The 23325-nt window shown below is 40.7% G+C and overlaps 1 protein-coding gene across 1 annotated transcript in view; it reads right to left on the bottom strand.

Annotated features, from left to right (window-relative positions):
- Nucleotides 1-3280: 3280 nt before the first annotated feature.
- The window catches only part of LOC145394507 (uncharacterized), a 106163-nt gene continuing 86118 nt past the window's right edge, over nucleotides 3281-23325 (bottom strand). Inside the window, exons 5-7 of the mRNA XM_080268352.1 lie at nucleotides 18377-18504; nucleotides 5483-5813; nucleotides 3281-3396 (exon numbers count right to left, since the gene is read on the bottom strand). Of these exons, the coding sequence (XP_080124478.1) occupies nucleotides 3281-3396; nucleotides 5483-5813; nucleotides 18377-18504 (575 nt within the window). The remainder of the gene's footprint in view (nucleotides 3397-5482; nucleotides 5814-18376; nucleotides 18505-23325) is intronic.

Genomic DNA, 23325 nt, shown 5'->3' on the forward strand with positions numbered 1-23325 from the left:
ACTTGTGTCCTTCCAACAACGTCCAAGCTTCACTTCCGTACGTTAGAGTTGGTATCACAATACTGTCATGTAGTAACTTTTTCACTTCCATGCTCACTTCCCTGTTTCTTATCACTGCTTTCAAAGAACCAGCAACCTTTCTTCCCTGCTGTACCCTTTCAAGCACTTCACCCTCCAAACCTCCATCCTTACTCATCACACTACTCAAGTACTTAAACGTACTCACATTTTCCAATTCCTCACCATCCAACCTCGCTGTACGTTCACTGACTTCACCTCTCTCAAAGACCATCACTTTACTCTTCCCTACATTCACCTTCAGATTCCGTTTCTTACACACTCTCCCAAACTCATCCACAAAGCCTTGCAGCTCCCCTTCGTCTTCACTCAACAACACAGTATCATCTGCAAACAACAGTACAGGGAGTTTCCAAACACTATCCTCTCTCACCAGGGCCACTCCAACATCCACTACCCTACCTTGTACCTCTTTTATTACCTCATCCATTTACAGATTGAACAACCATGGAGACATGACACATCCCTGTTTCAACCCAACTTTCAAAGAGAAAAATTCACTTAGTTCACCATCCACACGCACTGCAGCCTTCGCACCATCGTACATACTCTTCACAGCATTCAACAACTTTCCGTCTACTCCATATATTCTTAACACTTTCCACAATCCTTGTCTATCCACCCTGTCATATGCTTTCTCCAAATCCATGAAAGCCGCATACAACTTCTTTCCCTTCTCTAGAAACTTTTCCACTAAAGATCTAAGAATGAATATCTGATCTACACAACCTCTTCCCTTCCTAAAGCCTCCCTGTTCTTCTCCAACTAATTTCTCTGTTCTTTCTCTATCTCTGTCAATAAGTATCCTACCATACACTTTTCCTATTATACTAAGAAGACAAATGCCCCTATGATTACCACACACTTCTTTTTCCCCTTTTCCTTTGAACAAGGGAATAATTATACCTGACTTCCAATCCTCCGGGACTCTACCTTCCTCCCAGGCTAATCTGCACATCCACATCCATTCTACTACTATCTCTCCCCCATGCTTCAGCATTTCACCACACACTCCATCAATTCCTGGGGCTTTCCCAGATTTAACTTTCTTCATTGCTTCCACAACTTCTATCCTACTGATTTCTTCCTGTCTTCTCACCTCCCTCCTTCTCCCAGCCATTCCCAAGCCACTTATACTCGCATTACTTCCATCCTCTACGTTCAACAATTCCAAAGTGTTATATATATATATATATATATATATATATATATATATATATATATATATATATATATATATATATATATATATATATATATATATATATCTAGATATATATATATATATATATATATATATATATATATATTCTTGGCCTCTTACTTGAATATTAACTCAGTTCACGACTGTTAACTATTTACACTAGACATTATAAAAACTACTTACAGAATCCTCTTCTCGATCCATGTGTCATCACTGCCAGTTGTCTAATCGTACACGTTGGGGGTTATGCCTGCCAGCTTGGAAGATGTTGCGCTCAGTGTCCTCAACCACCACCTGTGTCAACCACCTTGCATCAGTCGTATAGCAAATCGCAGAACAGCACATGAGCTAAAAATAAAATGTACATTACCATGTCATTAACGACTGATGCATGGATAGACTTAAAACCAGCTAATATTATTTACATTACCCCTATACTCTTGCCATTTTTAGATTTTTTTTACCTTACAGGTGACTTCAACCGGGGTGAGTAGACATAGTCTTAATTAACCTCTTCACAACTGCAGTTCCTAACTTGGCCCTTGTTTGGGGATGGCAAGAATTAACCACTAATATAATGTGTAACTGGGCTCAGTGTGTTAATATCATAGGCACTGATGAATAAGTAGATAACAAAAGCTACTAATAATAGCTGCTAACCTTGTCACGGTCAAAACATATAGTCTATTCATCTTACACGGGACGAAATCAGTTTTCTTCGAGCCATAGGAGCCTAGGAGTACCTAAAACCCTAAGTGGAGACAAATCTACTAAACTGACCCACCCATAAGGGCCATTATGGGGTGGTGGTGGTGGTGGTGGTGATGGTGGTGGCGGTAATTTTACTTGAGGTACTTGTTAACCAATGATATAGATAACCTATATGCATGTAATGCACACTACCTGCCCGTAAGATGGCCCCATTCAAGCAGTTGTGGTCGACAGGTCTGCTCCGCCAGACATTCCAGGATTAAGCAACATTGTTAACAACAATTTTAGCTCGAAAGATCGTTTCCAAGATAGACGAAATCGTAAGAAAAATGTCAGAGAAAAATGTAACGAAACATCATTTTCGTGAAGTAGTTAAAACTTCAAGCAATGTTTTGATTTCATGATAAAGAGAGGTGATGGTCATGTGGCAGAGCATTTAACCGAGGCTCGGAAGGATGTGAGACTGATTTCAGGTTGTTGAGGGACAGAACTTTAAGATTAATTTTTGTTAAGTCTTAACACATTCCATCTTTTATGAAAACCACGTTTTATACAGATATCTGCACCTGACTAATGCCAACATACCAGTTTGGAATGAAACATCTCTAATATGTGGTCAGTATGGGCGCTGCATGTCGTCAGGTGTATGAAAAAGATAAAACTGATAGGCTGAATGAAGAAACAAGGATAAACAATTCATTTTAACATTTAATGGACGATGGCTTGATTTTCATGTTTTTGTGACTCACACGGTTGTGTCCAGCTTAGGTGAACTGAAGGTCATTGTTATTTCCTATACAAGTGGACGAGGAACACACCAAACGGTCAGCGATGCTGTTAGCTGACTGAACTGCCGACCTCAGGCTGGGGCAGGGGACATATTGATGGGTTGAATGTATTCTTAAAATATTTTCTTGATCTACATGACCTACCGACATGTCCTGAATACACACCCGATAATACAGTTCATTACAATATTCCTAGATGAGACAGCCTCCGAATATATTCAGATTAGATGGTCCAAAGTGGGGTTATGCGATGGAGTGACAATTAGGAGGCATGCTGGGTTTATGGAACTGGATTTTACTTCTGTACCCACAGTCGATCACTTAAAAAAAAGGAAAAGAAGATAAATGAAATCAAGAAAATATGGCATAAAAAAGAGGTGCAAATGGGTAGTTGCACTCTACATATAAGACAGATAAAACTCCATGTCAGTAACATACTATGCTCAGCACCACAGCACTTCCGCAGCACCTCGGCTGTAGACTAACTAAATGATGTGGTTCAGGACAGGACACACTGGCACAGCAGTATTGCTGAGAGGCTGAGCACAGTAGCTGTGGCTGGGTGGAGGCTCAGGCCGCTGCTGGGGTGCTGCATGGCCGCTGTCTCCTCATCTCCTGAGATGGAACATCATTTTTACACTAGGAAAAATAGTAAGGCTGTTTTTTTTTTGTGTTTTTTTTTGTCTTTTTTACAGATCAATAGAGGAATGAAAGACATATTAAATAAAAAAAATAATCCATACATCAGATTAAATAAAAAAAATAATCCATACATCAGATTACAGGTGTTCTTCATTCATAACAAATTCTGTAACAGTTGAACTTGAAATACTGTAGGTTGAAGTTTTTTGGGGAAACTATTCTGGAGAAACGAGTTCCAAAAAGAAGTAGTTCGGTGAATAAAAGAATTCTGATAGGCGGAAGTTCTGCAATATGGCAGTGTGACAGTCTCATAAGCACCACCAGAAGCCAGTGTGGCATGGGGGAAGCCGTAGAGAGGTGGCACAATGGATGCACTTTGCCTGAGCATTTGCCATAAAAATACCTGTAAAATATTGTATGGCAGGCAACATTCTTTCTTATTTGTAGGGGAGGTAGTTCATTTGCGGCTGCAGGGTTAGTAACTATTCTTAAAGCTTTGTTCTGAACTGTGTCCAGTTACCTTAGTGTAACCTCTCCACATCCACTCCCCAAGGGTAACCAATATTCCAACTGAGAGGACGCATGACTCTTGTAAATTATGACCAAGTACTAGTCACTGAAGAAGTTATAGACTCTGTACAATATTTCAAGTTTCCTGAAGCTGTTTTAGCAAGTGATGTAATATGAAAGGTCCAACTGGTGATACTGTTAAATGGAACCCTGATAATTTCAGTATTTTTAGAGGTAGGAATATTCCTCGCCCTGAAGGTAATATATACATCAGGCAATGTCCGTCTATTAGTAAATTGTATATAACTGCTTTCCTAGCATTAAATGAGACAAAGTTCTTTTGTCTCCAATCAGTGATATTATATGTCTTGATTTATGGAGACTACTGTACTAAGTTGGGAGAAAGAGATATACTTTGTGCATGGGTGTATAAGTATGAAGGAACTGTGAAGCACTGAGTCAAATGCATATGAGCGAATGGGATGCTGGGTGATAGACTAGAGATCATTATTATGAACTGGGAATAGGTTTGGAGCCAGGACTGATCATTGTGTCACGCCAGCATTTATCAAATGGAAATTGGAATGTACATCATTTACTTGAACTCTTATCTTTCTGCCACTGAGATATGAGGATGTCAGTGGAACAAGCGATGATTGGCTGTACTGTAGCATGGGAGTTTTGATAGCAGGGAACGGTGCCACACTGTCAAAAGCATTAGAAATATCAAGGGTTACTGCATGAGTTTCTTCATGTAGTCAGTTGACTGATGGGTGATATAACCTTAACCTTGCAAACGTTTATCTTAAAAAGAAAAAAAAAAGTGGGAGAAAAGTGTGCAAGTCTAAGGGCGTCTTATTGGGTGCAAGGGCTGGAAAGGTGTGCGTGATTGAGGACATCTTGGGTACAATGGCTGGAAAAGTGTGCATGTTCGAGGACGTTATCTTGGATGCAAGGACTGGAAAAATGAGCATGTTTGAGGACGTAATCTTGAGTGTAACAGCTAAGCTTAATAAAATAACTTTGGGGTAGTATGGATAACTTAAACATGAGTCCTCGTGAATAGGGGGTGAATTTAGGTCAAGAGAAACCTCTAATCAGTTTACTTGCATCCGGGATTTGAAGTACTCTCACGACTTGAACATTAAATTGTAGTTGCACGGAATTAGGTGAGCCTTAAGGATGAACTATGAGGTCGGAACGACTTTACAGTTACTAACTCTAGTGGCCATCTAATCTAACTAATGTTGGTCACCAGCCAAGCTCGGTGATGTTAGGAACTTTGGTGTGGTTGAAGGGAAAAATGCGCTACATTATTGAGGGAATTAATCTGGCGAATACAGTGGTATCACAGAGATGACGCTTCAACTGATCCTAGAGTTGCTATCTCTCCATATTTAATGACGAGCTAACTAAAATAAAGTGCTAGTTGCAAAAATGCGATATAGGAAAGTTATAGTATTGTCCTCTTTTGCCAATGATCTCTGGGAAATTAGCTGCGGAGGGACAAAAATCACCGCTAAACTAAGATCGAGGAACATCAACCCACCTGACAGTACGTGTAGGGTGAGGTTGGTGTTGGGTGTGCAGGTGTTAGTACAGATGTAGAGGCCAGAGTGGTGGGAGGAGGCTTTATGGCGTTTTAGGGTCACTCTGGCTATGGGCAGACTGATGGGGGTGGGGGTGGTGGTACCAGGCGTGGGTGGGGGTGGGTGCGTCCCCCTCCTTCCCATAGTTACGGTAGACCTGACTTGGTGTTGGTGTGTGCGTCGCTTGGGTGGAGTGAGTGTGGGGGAGGGCGTGAGGGAAGTGATTGCAGGAGAGTGGCCACCAGACTTCTCACTCACATTACCCTCGTATAGTGTCGTGCCTTCAGTCACCTGAGAGGGAATTAGAAAGAACATTAATGAAAATCATCAGACTCATAAGTGTGAACACTCAGTCGTATGTATCCCGCGGCATCACTTGATCTGAGGGCCGAATCTTTGATCTTGCTAGATCTTGATCTTTGACGGATTGTTCTCAAAATTGAATCCCTTCCTCCTTGCTTTATGCTGAACACTTTCACACTTTTTCCACTACATACAAATAAGAATAAAAAAGTTGATCTTGCCATGTGACCCAGTCCATGAACGTATTCTGCTAAAAAACGAAAGGTTATCCCCTTGGCCGACCCTCAACTTTTTCATTAATTTTGTGGCAAATAAGGTCAGAACTGTTCCAGTTACTATGATCCCACACAGACACACACATAAGTCGATCTCTGACGTTATATTGTGACCTTAACTAATGACTGATTGATCATAAAATCAAATCCGTTCGCTCTTGCCTTACCCTTACCCCTTTCATCAAGTACAGCTGTATTGGATAAAGAATGTAAATTGTCACATCACTAGGTGACCTTAAAACTTTATTTTTCCTGCTGACCCTGCTTTTTGATTGAGTGTCACTAGATCGAAAACCTTTATGTTTATCTTACCCTGAATCCTTCCGAAAGCTTAGTCAGTATAGGATAAAACTTGCTAAATATGACCTTGCCATGTGGCAAGATGTTGTCAACAGCAAGAGGTCACACCCTAGGCTGATCTTCAGTGCTTCATGTAAGATTCGCCAAATTAAGGCAATACTGCCTTAAATATTATGTTCATTCACAGACACACGGGTCAAAATTTGACCTTCCCTGTCGCTGTGACTTTTGCCACATTGTTTTCACAGTCGAATCCCACTGATCTTGTGTAACCCTAAATCCTTTCACAAGGTTTGGGTTAAATTGGTTAAAACGGCTTAAGCTAACCTTGCTTGGTTATATTTTGATATAGCCCTGTAACCTTCACCTTTGATCTCTTTTTAACAAAAACACTGTGTGTCAGTCCTTGGATGACTTTCAGCATTTCTACCAAGTCTGGTTATAATCGAGTGAAACAGAATTCTGTGTGTGTGTGTGTGTGTGTGTGTGTGTGTGTGTGTGTGTGTGTGTGTGTGTGTGTGTGTTGGTAAAAATGAGGGCTGGCAAGTGAGGGATACTCATGGAGCGGACTGGTGGAAATGGATGGTGATGGGTGAGAAGTGGCTGATGTGCGGCTGGCATGTGTGAAAGTCAGCAATTTCTGACACGGTCAGAGGACAGTAAATCCGTGACTCTCTCCTGGGTGTCTAATACCATCAAAGTGGATGATACTGTGTGACCTCAGTGTGTGTCTTCCCTGCCCAGTGGATGGTATACTAGAAGAAATAAATATACAAGCTGTCCACAGTTTGAATTTCCTAGGTTGTACACTACATTATAATGAACACGTACCAAAGTACAAGATGCGGGAGCCTCACGATCCTTCAGCTAATCCTCTCGGTATGGTGTGGTGTGGGAGAGTGATTTTGCTTGGTGTGGTGTGGTGTGGTGTGGTGTGCCTTTGCTTGAGTTGCTAAAATCACTGGGAGTGAAACACCTTCCGTCTTAAAATCATTGGTGACAGACAGACGGGTCGAGCAGCTCCTGGATATGCTCCACCATCTAAAAATGTCTTTTCAAGCGGAAATACGTTTGTCATCGTTTTGATGTCTCCATTTCAGGCAACAACTCTAATTCTGATATCGGTAAAGCACAGTATAATGCATATGCAATCGCGTTTGCATTTTTGAAATACTGCAGTACGAATTCACCAGGCATTATTGGAGCCAAACCCCAATATATATATATATATATATATATATATATATATATATATATATATATATATATATATATATATATATATATATATATGGGGGTAAATATGAGGGCTGGCAAATATGTGTTGTCCAATGCATGTTAAAACCAGGATGATGTAATGGTAATATTTGTATGTATAAAAGTTTTAGTGTCATTGGCATAACAGAAAGGATGTGAACATGTGGAAGCATATGAAGGCACCGCTTTAAAGGTTAACCAAAACTTAGATTCCAGCCCCAGACTGAGGGCACATGCAGAGACAAGCACTCTACCACTGTTATACCTTGGCTCCACAGGTAATATAACATACAATGTCACTGTAACGTGCCACCGTTGATGTTTTGTCAGGTTGGTGAAGGTTTATATTTCTGTATCCTACTGACCTGTGGCACAACTACTAGGGGACTGGGGAGAACTCCCTCCCACCCACCCCTTCCATCCACCTGCTAAATTCTATGGGAAGTATTTTCTTACCTACTGAGTTTTGTCGAGAGAGAGAGAGAGAGAGAGAGAGAGAGAGAGAGAGAGAGAGAGAGAGAGATCTGACGATCATAAAGTTGTAACTCCCACACCAGTACCACATGAACAGTTCATGTTGGTGCATACATAATGGTTTACATTGTTCATCGTAGGTAACCCTCAAACATCAGTACTGCGTCAGTAGGTAACAGCTGCCAACACAGTCGCTCTTTTCTTTGCTTTGATTTTTTACTTTGTTTCTTAGCATTTCATCCTTCTATCAGGCTGGAATTAATACCCGTTTATCAAGAACTTCTTGATTATTACCGCATATTTACGGAAAACATTGAATATAAACGTCCAGCACTCAGAGTTAAGACGCTAGTGTTCAAGGCTAAGGGGCTACAATTGAAAATTGGGAGATTAGCTAAAAAGTATAACCTTTTTGCAAACATTAGAGTAATGAATTACGTACTACGCAATTACAAACCTGGACGTTATTACCATATATTATTATTATTATTATTATTATTATGAACTCATAAACATATCTCGCTCACTGTTCGTTGTTTAAACCTCTCCTGGTAATATCGTTAGTACCATTAGCTTACTTGCATTACGTGCTTATGTCAGTACACGCAAAACATCTCCATTCTCTTGTTTCAATCCTTGATGCCCCATTTTTAGTGGTAATACACCCTTAGTGTCCTCTAATCCAGGAGAATATGCCCTTTATGCCTATTGACCAAAAAATCACTCCCTTTATTATGTTACCCACCAACCGAACAAAAGTCATATATCCATTTTTTTTCCAGTCTTATCAGTACAAGAATGACTGCCACGTTTAGAAAATTCTTGTTATCGTCAAAATCCATCACAAGCTTATGCATTCTTCACAGACATCATTAACCTACTCAGAACTATTTTCATAGACTGAATAAAAACTTCCTTGGAATATATATATATATATATATATATATATATATATATATATATATATATATATATATATATATATATATATATATATATATATATATATGTGTGTGTGTGTGTGTGTGTGTGTGTGTGTGTTTGTATATGGTAGTAGACTGTAGTACCAGTCGAGCAGGCCAGTACTCCCAAGGTGGATGGAAAGCTGATGACAGGGAGAGCTGGAGCTCCTGTTTCATCAGCCCTCGGGACTAGTTCCCAACCATCCTAAATTGCTGAACTTTTTCAGTGTTTCAGTAACACAGAGAATAGGCCAGCATGCTCTCCAATACATGTTTCTCTAACTGTCAACACCAAACTACATGCACAGTACATACTGCACTCCCTTTTCAATATTAAAAAAAAAAAAATGGCTGCTGTAAATCAAGCCTCGGAGTCCCCAGGGGAGGAACCATAAATTCCCCCACCATCCGCCCCTCTCCCGGTGACGACTCAGAGAGATGCCTGGAACCACTGTCTGACTCACTTCTTCTTCATTTCTGCAACATTCGCGGCCTTTCTTCAAACTTTCTCTCTTCTCTCTTCCTTTTGACAGAGACTCAGCTGTTTGAGGCAACTGACAGCAAACCCTTCTCTGTTTCTTCCTACTTTCTCTATACTCATTTCAAAGCCAAAGGTGGATGTTGTGTATATGTATGCAACGATTTATCTTGCTCTCGTGTTCCTGAACTTGATTCTTCTGAATTCTCTACACTCTGGCTTCGGCTTTCTTGTCATTCTCAGACTAAATATATCTGCACTGTTTACTTATCCCCAAATTCTACTGACTATCAAAAATTCTTCGACTATCTTACTTCTACAATAGAACACACTCTATCCATTTCTCCTATCTCCGAAATCTCCATTTCGGTGTTCACCACCACCTTTGGTTCTCTTCTCCTTTCACTGATCCACCTGGTGAACAAGTCTACATCTTATCTATCCTTAATGACCTAGAGCAGCTTGTACAGCACCCTACCCGTATCCCTGACCGCCTTGGAGAGAGATGCAACATACTTGACCTCTTCCTCACAACTAATCCTTCTGCTTACTCTGTTAATCTTTTCTCTCTATTGGGCTCCTCCGTTCACAACCTTATTAACTTAACCTGCCCTGTCGCTCCGGTATGGCCTGTGGACCCTCCAAAGAAACGTCGTCTGTGGCACTTTGGAGATGCAGATTGGGAGGCCCTCAGACAGTACGTCTTTGATTTTTCATGGAACGATTATTGCTTCCATGGCCGGGAGCCATCTAAGTGTGCATTGCGCATTACGGAGGTTATTCTCTCGTGCAGGGAAGCATACATTTCATTTTCATATCCTTTGACTAATGCAAGAAAGCCTTGGTTTAATCGCGCTTGTTCTAATGCTGTCCACAACAAGGAGAGGGCCTATAAAAGCTACCGGAGCCAACCCACCCCTGAATCACATCTTGTTTATATTTCTGCCCGGAATTGTGCAAAGTCGTTCTTCACACTGCTAAAAGTAATTTCATCCATATTAAGTGCTCTCAACTCTCCAACTCGAATTCTTCACGCTTCTTCTGACGCCTTGCCAAAAACCTTTCTAACAAATTTACCTCATCATCCTTCCCTCCTCTTTTCTATTCTGATGGCTCTGTAACTATTTCTTCTACTGATAAAGCAGATCTCTTCGCTCAGACTTTCTCCTCCAAGTCCACCTTACACAATTCCGGTGCTGTTCCTCCATCACTTCCCCCTCAGACTTCCCCATGGCTGACATTAAAATTTCTTCAGCTGATGTATATTCTGCCATCACTGGCCTCAATACTAACAAGGCATATGGGCCTGATGGAGTTCCTCCTCTTGTTCTCAAAAACTGTGCTTCTGTGCTTACACCCTGCCTAGGTAAACTCTTTTGCCTTTGCCTTTTAACTTGTATCTTTCCTTCTTGCTGGACATTTGCTCTCATTCAGCCAGTCCCAAAGAAGGGTGACCGTTCCCAACCCTCTAACTACCGTCCAACTGCTTTAACATCCTGTGTTTCGAAAGTTTTTGAGTCAATTCTTAACAGAAAAATTTTAAAGCATCTTTCCTATCACAAACTTCTTTCTGATCGTCAGAATGGTTTCCATCAGGGAAGCTCCACTGGCGATCTCCTTACCTACCTTTCAGACTCCTTCTCATTCTCCTTTCAGGACTTTGACAAAACCTTTGCCATTGTACTTGACATCTCAAAAGCTATCGATCGAGTCTGGAATAAATCTTTAATATCCAAGCTGCCCTCTTACTGTTTCTATCCTTCTATCTGTGCCTTCATCTATAGCTTCCTTTCTGGTCCTTCTATAGCTGCTGTTGAAGACGGCCATCGTTCTTCTCCTAGATCTATCAACAGTGGTGTTCCTCAGGGCTCTGTCTTATCACTAACTCTCTTCCTTTTATTTATCAATGACCTTCTAAGCTGTACATCTAACCCTATCCACTCATACACTGATGATTCCACCCTTCACCTTTCTATTCGGTTCCTGCAACGTCGATCTTAAGCACTTACTTCAACAAACAAGGGATGAGGCTATGGCACACCTAATGTCTGACTTGACTCATATCTCTGACTGGGGTAAAAATAATCTTGTTTTTAATGCATCAAAAACTCAGTTTTTACACCTATCAACCAGACACAATCTCCCACAGGGGTACCCTCTAAGGTTTAATAATATCCAGCTCAATCCTGCATCATCCTTGAAGATGCTTGAGGTTTCATTTACTCGGGACTTATCTTGGAAAGATCATATTACATCTCACGTAAAATCTACTTCCAAGAGATTATGTGTGCTAAGCCGACTCGGTACCTTCTTTACCCCTGCACAGTTCTGTTGACTTTGTACCCGGGTTTTATTCACCCCTGGTTAGAGTACAACTCAAGTATGTGGAGGCTCCCCACATACAGCTCTTCTCAATAGGGGAAGTCAAAGACTTTTCATCTCAGCAACTTTCCCCCTCTTACTGGCTCCCTTCAACCTCTGTCTCTTTGCCGCACTGTTGCATCTTTATCTCTTTTCTAACGCTACTTTAATGGTCACTGCTCCTCTGAACTGTCTGCTTGCATCCCTCCACCTCTATGATGTGTGCGTAGCACCCGTCTAGCAATAAACTCTCATGTCTTTTCTGTCCAGCTCTCTAATGCAAGAGTTAACCGTTACTCCCAATCTTTCATTTATGCAACAGGTCAACTCTGGAACTATCTCCCTCTGTCCGTATTTCGTACTTTGTATGATCTCCAGTCTTTCAATCGCAGTGTGTCCAGGCATCTCGAAATGAATGGATCTTGAATTTGGCTCTCTTTTGTACTGTTTTTGTTTTTTCTTGGAAGGCACGGTTTGCGGGCTCCTGGCCTTTGGTTCTTTCATTCTTGCATTTTATATATATATATATATATATATATATATATATATATATATATATATATATATATATATATATATATATATATATATATATATATATATATATATATATATATATATATATATATATATATATATATATATATATATATATATATATATATATATATATATATATATATATATATATATACATATATATATATATATATATATATATATATATATATATATATATATATATATATATCCAGTTCGGGCTGGCCACATACAAATCGCCTCCAAGTCGCCCTGTCCCCCGCCATTTCACTGCCCTGCTCCCAACTCACACCCCCCTCTCTCATATACCTCTCCACCCCATCCCTCCATCTCATCCTCGGCCGCGCCCGCCCGCTTCCCCCCTACACCTCACTCACATACACTCTCTTCGTCATTTTTTCAACCTCATTTCTCTCCACATGGCCAAACCAACTCAGTGTATCCCTCCTAACGCTTCCTATCACATCCACATCCACACCACAACGCTCCTTTATATCCTCATTTGTCAGCCTGTCTCTCCATGTGACTCCACAGGCTCCTCTTAAATAACTCATTTCCACTGCTCTCACTCTTGACTTGTGTCCTTCCAACAACGTCCAAGCTTCCCTTCCATACGTTTGACTTGGTATCAGAATATTGTCATATAGTAATTTTTTCACTTCCATGCTCACTTCCCTGCTTCATATCACTGCTTTCAAGGACCTAGCAACCTTTCTTCCCTGCTGTACCCTTTCAAGCACTTCACTCTCCAAACCTCCATCCTTACTCATCACAGTACCCAAGTACTTAAACGTACTCACATTTTCCAATTCCTCATCATCCAGCCTCGCTGTACATTCACTGACTTCACCTCTCTCAAAGAGCATCACTTTACTCTTCCCTACATTCACCTTTAGTTTCCGTTTCCTACACACTCTCCCAAACTCATCCACAAAGCCTTGCAGCTCTCCTTCGTCTTCACTCAACAACACAGTATCATCTGCAAACAACAGTACAGGGAGTTTCCAAACACTACCCTCTCTCACCAGGGCCACTCCAACACCCACTACCCTACCTTGTACCTCTTCTATTACCCCATCCATGTACAGATTGAAGAACCATTGAGACATGACACATCCCTGTTTCAACCCAACCTTCAAAGAGAAAAATTCACTCAGTTCACTATCCACATGCACTGCAGCCTTAGCACCCTCATACATAGTCTTCACAGCACTCAACAACTTCCCAACTACTCCATATATTCTTAATACTTTCCACAATCCTTGTCTATCCACCCTGTCATATGCTTTCTACAAATCCATGAAAGCCGCATACTGCTTCTTCCTCTTCTCTAAAAACTTTTCCACTAAAGATCTAATAATGAATATTTGATCTACACAACCTCTTCCCTTCCTAAAGCCTCCCTGTTCTTCTCCAACTAATTCCTCTGTTCTTTCTCTAACACTGTCAATAAGTATCCTACCATACACATTTCCTATTATACTAAGAAGACAGATGCCCCTATGATTACCACACACTTCTTTTTCCCCTTTTCCTTTGTACAAGCGAATAATTATACCTGACTTCCAATCCTTCGGGACTCTACCTTCATCCCAGGCCAATCTGCACATTTTCCACATCCATTCTACTACTATCTCTCCCCCATACTTCAGCATTTCACCACACACTCCATCAATTCCTGGGGCTTTCCCCAATTTTACTTTCTTCATTGCTTCCACAACTTCTATCCTACTGATTTCCTCATGTCTTCTCACCTCCCTCCTCCTCCCAGCCATTCCCCACCCACTTATACTCGCATTACTTCCATCCTCTATGTTCAACAATTTCTTAAAGCGTTCTCTCCATCTGCTCACTTTTTCTCCCTTCTCCACTAGTAATCTACCATTTTTATCTTTCACTCTCCTGCTAACTTCACTTCCACCCTTTCTTACTCTCTCCACCTCTTTCCAGAACATTTTCTTACAGTCCCTCCACTTTACACTCAAGTTCCTTCCAAATTCCTCATCCGCTCTCTTCTTACTCTCTCTTACTAATCTTTTCACCTCTCTCTTTCTTTCTACATATAATTCTCTCTTCCACCTCACAACTTCTTCCACGCCCCTATTTTTCATCCATTCAATGTATGATTTCTTCTTTTGTGCCACAGCCTGTCTCACCTCTTCATTCCACCACGCTGCTCCTTGCACCCCTCTCCATCTTCTCTTCATCCAACACACCACATCACATGCTGCACATATTTCTTTTGTAAATATCCTGCACACACTTTCCACGTTCCTCATCTGCTCCAATTCATATTTGCCCAATCGTTCCTCCACTTCTCTCTTATATTCTACCTTTTTCTCATCCTCTTGTAACCTTTCCACTCTCCTTACAAATACTCCTTCTTCCCGTCCTTCCCTTCTTCTATTTCTTTATCCTAATTGGACCTTGATTCTGGCCACCACCAAGTAGTGGTCAGAAAGTCCACTCCCCCAACCTCTGTAAGCTCTTGCATCCATTACACATTTTCGCATCCTTTCATCCACACACACATAATCAATCATTGCCTTCCTTTCATTCAGTTCACCACCCACCCTTCTCATCACTCGCCATGTATACCTTTGGATCATTTTGTGCCTGAAGAGGGTATTGGCTATCACCAACCCCCTCCCAGCACAAATAAATAAATAAATAAATATATATATATATATATATATAAATATATATATATATATATATATATAGATAGATAGATAGATAGATAGATAGATAGATAGATAGATATATATAGATAGATAGATATATAGATATATATATAGATATATAGATAGATAGATAGATAGATAGATAGATAGATAGATAGACAGATAGATAGATAGATAGATAGATAGATAATTATGCAGTATAATGAATTTTGACAAAACTTTCAAAGAGTTTTTCAATCATGCCATAATGCCATGAACTGGACTAGTCTGGTAGTAACAAGAGAGAAATGCAATGAGTGATAGATAACGGTTGGCAATTCACACACACACACACACACACACACACACACACACGGAGAACCACCCAGTCCAATGTATATGTAATCCTGTGTGGGATGTACGCGTCGGTGGCAAGGCTACCGCAACATTTGACTTACTTTATTTGTATTATAAGATCGAAAAACCTGCAGCCACAACTTGGAAATTGATCCATTGAAAGACAGTCTGGCTATGTCTACCCACTTGTCCACCAGGCGCCTTATCATGGAAAAAGAGGGATGGGAAAAGTTTGACTGAACGGCAAAATATAAATCGGGCGAGTGGTGCCATGCACAACAAACCTCGCCCAACAGCAGTTGTTTTACAGCTGCTTAATACCGAAAATAGACTGCCATTTAGTGAATGGTGCAAATGTTTTCAAGTTATGCCCTCTGAAAATCCGTGATCTCGCGTTTGATCATTCAAGGTCACTCAAGGTGGGTCGTGGTGCCAAATAAAAGCCCATGTGAGACCTCCTATATCTTGGCAATAGTAAATATCTCTGTCTTCAACGAGTTTCGAGTTATAGCCCCCTGAATATCTCTGACCTTGAGTTTGACATTTCAAGGTCAATTACGGTCAAAGGTCATGGTATCAATTTAAAACCCATATGGGATTTCCAATATGCTGATAATATTAAATTTCTTTCTTTCTTCAACCAGTTTCGAATTATAGTCCCCTGAATATCGGTGAGTTTGAGTTTGACCTTTCAAGGCCATTCAAGGTAAAAGGTCTTGGTGCCAAATGAAAGCTCATATTACAAGTTCCTGTATGTTCCTAATAGTATATACTGTATCTTTATCTTCAACCGTTTTCAAGTTACAGCCCTCTGAAAATCCGTGACCTTGATTTTGACCTTCAGGGTCATTCGATTCCCTCCAAAATTTAATCACTTTCTTTGGGACCAGTGCCCACATATCCTAAAAGTTTCATGCAATTTCATTCAGCCGTTTTTCGGTAATGTTGTTAAGAAACGAACAAACAAAACCAAAAACAATACCTCGTCGGACTCCGTCTCGGTAAGGTAAAAATCTTAATGCTTTCTCGTGCAGGACTTTCCCGTATTAAAGAATATTTGGAAGGGAAGGGGAGAGAGTGGAAAGGGCGCCGGAGGAAAGCAAACAGTGGATGAAAGCAGAGGAAAGTGGAGGGGAAGAGAATGACGAGGAAGCTAGAGGAAATGGTGAAGAGGAATGCGAAAGGAGACACGAAGGGAATGTAGGGGATGGTGTAAGCCAGAGAGGAGGGAGGTGTGAGGGGTAGGGGAATGAAAGGAGAGAAGGATTAAGGAGAGAAGAGGAAGTCAAGGGAGATTGAAATGTAGAGTGAAGGGAGAGGGAGGGGTCGATTGTGAGTGTGAAGTGTTAAGTGAAATTTGGTCAATGGGATGGAAAGGGAGACAGAAGCGAGAGGAGAGGGAGAGTCATTTGTTTACATACCATTATTCAGATAATCAAACCTGTAGATCATTATCATAACGGTAATGATTGCGGTCGTCGCCAGTTTTCTAATGGACCTGAATTAGTCCGTCATTTAATAATAACATGTGTCGCTTACATTTTGGACAAAAAGATTGTTTCCTTTGTAGTCTGTCAGAGATAAAATCAGTATTTGACTAACTATAGACAGAAGCATGGCACAAAATGACCACAATGAGAGCCAGAGTGCTGATTTACTAGGAGCCTGAATACTGACAATATGAAGGTTTTAGGTGTTCACATATGAAAGTGAGGAACGTGTTTCAGCGAGCAAGCTTGCTAATATTATTACTTTAGTTAAAAGAAGAGTCCTGCCATCTCACTTGATATTAATGCACACTCTGTAATGATCCTATGCAGTTGAAGTGAGTTAAGAGTAAATACTGTGCATCCCTTACCCATACTGTCTGGTTACCCTCCTCCAGTATCCCAGGCTGCAAGAAAATCGTAGCCAGGTCTTCACGTCAAACCAAAACCTACTGTAAGCGGCATGAAACTTTTCCATACTGCACGTGTAACAGAGTCATCGCCAGCTGTTCCTTGCTTACTTGAACCAACCTTATCCCTGGATGACAGGTGTTCGTTTGGAGTTTGGTGACTGAGACTTCACTCCAGTCACTGGTGTGGGTAGAGGGTGAGCAGGAACTGACTCTCGGTTGTACGTACAAAATATTGACTTTAGCTTTAAGAATGTGGGTATTTCATAGCTCTCTTTTATGGTCTGTGCAGTAATGATCAACTAGAAATGCTTTATTTAGTATCAGTCGCTGTTTCCTGTCCGTTAAAACTGAAAAGATCAAAACTTGGCCAGGGGCAAGAAAGTAAAAGTAAATGTGGGCCTAATAACTGTTATGAATAAAAACGTAATGGTAACCTAACAACACAGCAATACTATATCATATGAAAACCAAGCAATATCCTTAGTATGGTACTTAACTGTAGCCTATAACAAAACGACCACATCTAACAACAAGAAGTTCATTACGCGTCTCATGCCCTCGACATACACTGTGATGAAATCCGACAGTGAAGTTGCCATGTAATTACATTCTATTATTACACTGGATGACATGGTATGCACTGTGACACATTTAGTTATGTCTCACATGACAGATCAGGACACTGTCTCACATGACAGATCAGGACAGACGTCGGACTAATTCTTTAAATCTGGCGATGTACTCTTTATTCTTATTATATGACATGAGGTTGTTCTACTCAGAAGAGAATTTTGGAAGTGGAGAGAAGGCAAATAGCCTCCATTAACCCTCTGAATATTTTAAGCAGACGAAAATAAACTGGAAGTAGCCAGAAAAAGAAAATCATATCGTCCTTTGGGTGAAACTTTTCCAGGGCATACCCTTAGTATGTATCTTCCTTTGTGAAGGCAAAACTTGGTAACGTGTGTAAGCATCGTGTCATACCTGGTGCTGGCGCTTGTACCATGTTGGGTGTGCGGGGAAGGGGCAGCCCCTCACCTCACACACCAGCACCACCTCGCTGCCCTCACGCAGGAACACCTCACCACCAGGATACACCTTCGCTTTCGCCTCTGGAGGCAAGGAAGAAGGCAAGTGTTTGTACTGTGGAGATATGAAGGTGCAAAATGCAGAATTAATCGCTGGGAAGCCTGCGTTACGAAATCGCCTAAGCCAACGAGAGTACAGTTCCACAAATTCTCCTATACTAAGCTATTTTTACTCATTAAGCTCAGACTCATAATTAACCAGTTCGTTTTAATAACTTTTAATTTATATCCATAATACAACTTAGGAAGGATCTCTCACCGTACATAAGTAAACTGGTGCCTACTGTATATGCATACAACATTACAAGCGTTAGTTACTACCACAATTAACTGTTATCACAAATAGCTTCACTTGCACACTTAATGACTAAATACACCAACCATCTCTCAAAAACAAATTTCACTCATTGATTTTTTTAAATCTGTCAATCACAGTCACCTCTCCATGCAATCTGTAAGCAGTGATCACTCTCACTTTCATTAACAATAAAATCGCAGCTCTGTTATCCGGCATGCCCTCTCCCTATCTTTATTGATATCACTGGGCGCACACTGTCTTTCATTGCAGTTACAATGCACTTTCCTAATAATTCTCTATAACTGTCGCCTTTGCCAACGTTACTCTCCAGTGCTTCTCTCCTCCCACTTTACTTAATCACTCTCTCCATCATTACCCACTACTCCTATCCCCCACAATTCTCTGTTTCTCTCCAACACTTCCATTCCTTGTCCCCGCCACATCTCTCCCCGTTTCTTTCCTAATTTTTTCTCAATTCTTTCTTTCCATCACTTCTCTCCAACATCTCTCGTCACAGTATAACCATGCAATAAAAACTCAGTAACTCAAGAGTGCTGTAACTCACCTCGTTTACACTACGTCTCACGACTTTATTCTGGCTGTGCTTGACGATCCACAATCGACTTCCTTATCTCTCTACAAGTACTTACGACCACGCTATCGAGATTGGTGGCAAGTGGTAATAACGAACCAAGTACGATAAACTACGCTCTTGAGATTGGTGAACAGCGGTAAACTACGACAAATTATGCCTTACGAGTTTATAAAGCCGCTACAACGGTAAACTACGATATCTAACTCATTACGTTCATTAAGAGTGGTGGCGAGCTGTAAACGAAGCCGATTAATGTCTCAGTCAAGGCAATCTGCGACTCCTCTACAAGCAACAATCAGCAATTAAAGTAGCAGTGATAAACTACGGCTATCAACAACTCTACAAGCCCGCAAGTTAATCTCAAAAAGTAAGGAAAATCAAACACTACAAGTTAAGAGGACGAAGAGGCGAACAAGGAAAGTGAGAAAGGAAGAAGTGTATCTGTGCTGTGTTAATAGCGTTGACCCGGCATGGTGATGTAGCATCAACACATTTTCTCCCTCCTTGAAAATCCACCACCCTTCACCACTATCTCCACCTTCTCCACCACGACCCCTACCACCTTCTTCTCCACCACCACTACCACAGTGAGGCAGCAGGTCAGCAGTGTCATCATTTGCTAAGATCGTCATAACACGTCAATCAGTCCGAGTGCCTAACAACATCAGCCTGCCATCCTTCACCTGCCGGCCTGTCTGCCTACCACAGTGACGACATCAAGTGCTGACGCAGTCATACCAGAACCCTGACCTACCACAGTCAAACACTACCAGCACCCTTCAGCCAACATCACTATTAGCAGCAGCAGCACCCTAGCCAGTATTCCCACCACAATATCAGTGAGTCGAACATTATTTTATTCTATTAGTTTAATAGTACTACTTCGTTTATACAACCTTACGTATATACACAGTGATAAACAATATACTGTACATCCTTACATCAACATATACTATATACTTATGAGAATCAAGTAAAACCAGATACTTAAAACATGCGTACACATGTACCCTTCATATTACAGAGACAAGGAAAATCAAGTGAAAATGCCTAACACACATAGAGCTAGCAACAGTGTGCTATACTCAACCACACACATTAGTACTTGCAACCCATACCTGAAGATTAATTTAAAAATGAGCAGATATATCAAGTTGACTTGACAACCTTTGAAGGACAATAGTATCAAGTGATGTGTGGTACAAAAGAAACAAAGTGAATTCTGTACATACCGTAAATATTGTTTATCTGATTTGTTTAAAATAACAAAATATGGATTATACATCATCTTAATTCAAACTGTGCAACATAACTAAGTCAATACACCCATGGTGTCTCAAATAAACTGTGCAACATAACTAAGTCAATACAACCATGGTGTCTTAAATAAACTGTGCAACAGAAATAAGCTAATACAACTATGGTGTCTCACATAACTAAGCCAATACACCTGCGGTATCTCAAATGAACAACTACATCAAATATGGATGATTCATGATATGATTGCATTGCTATTATTGTATTTTTTAAAATTACAGAACGGAGGAAGGAAAAACAAATGAATGAAAAAAAAAATCCATACACCAGATTACTGGTGTCCTCTGTTCATAAAATATCTGTAACAGTTAGACTTGAACAGCTGTGGGTTGAAATTTGGAGGGAAACAACTTTGGGCAAGCGAATTTCAGAAAGAAGCAGTTCGGGGAATGAAAGAATTCTTATAAGCAGAAGTTCTGCAATATGGCTGAGTGACATTCCAGTCATGAGCGCTACCAGATGCCCGTGTAGCACGAGGGAAGGCATGGAGAGGTGGCACCGTGGAAGCAACTTCATCTGAGCATTTGCCATAAAAATATCTGTAAAATAATGCAAGGGAGGCAACATTCCTTCTTACTTGCAGGGGAGGTACTTTATTTGTAACGGCAGGGTTGTTAATAATTCTGACAGCACTGTTCTGAATTTTGTCTAGTTGTTTTAATGCAACCTCTCCACATCCATTCCACAAAGGTGAGCAATAATCAAGCTGAAAGGGCACATGACTCTTATAAATTATAGCTAACTGTTTATTAGTGAAGAAGTTACGGACTCTGTACAATAATCCAAGTTTCTTTGAGGCGGTTTTAGTAAGTGATCTAAAATGAAAGGTTCAGCTGAGGGCATTGTTAAGTGAAACAACCAAGAATTTCAATACTTTTAGAGATGGGAATATTAGTAGCACTGAAGGTAATGTACGAATCTGGCAATATCTGTCTATTAGTAAAGTGTATATATTTAGTTTTATTAGCATTAAATGAGACAAGGTTGTATTGTCCCCATTCACTGATAGTAGATAGGTCTTGACTTATGGAGATGGCTGTACTGAGTTGAAAGGTAGAGATATTAGACTTTGTAAATGGGTGTCGGAGTGTGAATGAACTATGTAGTGTTCAGTCATCTGCGTATGAGTGGATGGGATTGTGGGTGACAGATAAGAGATCATTAATATGAACCAGGAATAGGGTTGGCACCAGAACTGACCCCTGCAGCACGCCGGCGTTAATTGAGTGAAAATTGGAATATACATCATCTACTTTTGCTCTTATTTTCCTGTCACTAAGATGTGAGGAAATCAAAGGAAAAAAAGACGTTAATCCATTGCAAAGGAGTTTGGACAACAGGGAACGGCGCGGCGCCACACTCTGTCGAAAGCTTTAGAAATATCAAGGGCTACTGCATGAGTTTCTCCATGTAGATCAATTGATTGATGGATGGTATGAGTTAGGAGATTATGTCAATGGTGGATCTTTCGTGGCGAAAACCACATTGTCTATCACTAATGAAGTTGTTGGATTCAAAATGTTTAACAATGTGTTTATTAATTAAATTTTCAAACACCTTGCTAAGAGAAGATATGACAGCTATTGGCCTGTAATCAGAGGGGTCAGAGGAACTTCCTTTCTTCAGAAGTGGGTGGATATTGGCTTCTTTCCTTGAATTTGGGAATAAAGAAGTACGTATGCATAGTCTGAATAATTTACCTAGAACAGAGGCAAGTTCAGGGGAACACTTTTTCAAAACAAATGGCAGAATTCCATCTGAGCCTGGAGCTTTGTTGGTAGGTAAACTGCCTAGGATGGATTTTAAGTATCTTATCTGTATTTTAAGTGGGGCAGTTTCGAAAGAGTCTAGTTCTAGTACTGGGACATTCTGGCTGGTATCGTTCATTCATTCATTGCCAGACGCCATGTATCCCAAACGGGGTGGCCAAGGGCTTAGAGTTAATTGTTTTACAGGGACGGGCACTAATCCTCCACCAACCCCACTTGACACGTAGGGAGAACGTTATGCCAACAGCATCTGGTGTTCCCAGGCGGTCACCCATCCAAGTACTAACCAGACCCAACGTTGCCAACGGCCATACCACGTTGAGTACACCGCTTCCCATTCGATCAGCGAAGTTAAGTAACGTTGGGTATTGTAACATCAATGGGGATAATTAATAGCGTCCAAAACACCACTTCAAATTATCAATCGACATGAAATTGAAACTGGCCGTCTGGTACCCTTTCCAGCCATCCTGTTAAGTTACACCAACGTCCTTTTCCGATTCTGGCTTCACTACACACACACACACACACACACACACACACACACACACACACACACACACACACACACACAGGATTACAGTATAACAGATGGGGTCAGATTCACAAACCAACGTATGATGGAATTTTTGTCGTAACCTGAATATGTTTTTACAGGAAGAAAAAGGAAAAAGGGAAGTTCTGCACTCTCATTTCCCTTTCCTTTGTGGAGCAACAGCTGTTACCTACGTTGATTTTCCTCTCTTAACAAAGATGAGTTTTGTGGGAGGAACAAGCCACCCGCAACTCCCGGACAAAAAAAAAAAAAAAAAAAAAAAGATAGGCTACTGATAAGACGCCTGAGAATATAAGGCCACTTTGGTATA

Source organism: Coenobita brevimanus, chromosome 27, assembly GCF_032717465.1.
Source record: "Coenobita brevimanus isolate Jiangsu-jjx chromosome 27, ASM3271746v2, whole genome shotgun sequence".
Lineage (NCBI taxonomy): Eukaryota > Metazoa > Arthropoda > Malacostraca > Decapoda > Coenobitidae > Coenobita > Coenobita brevimanus.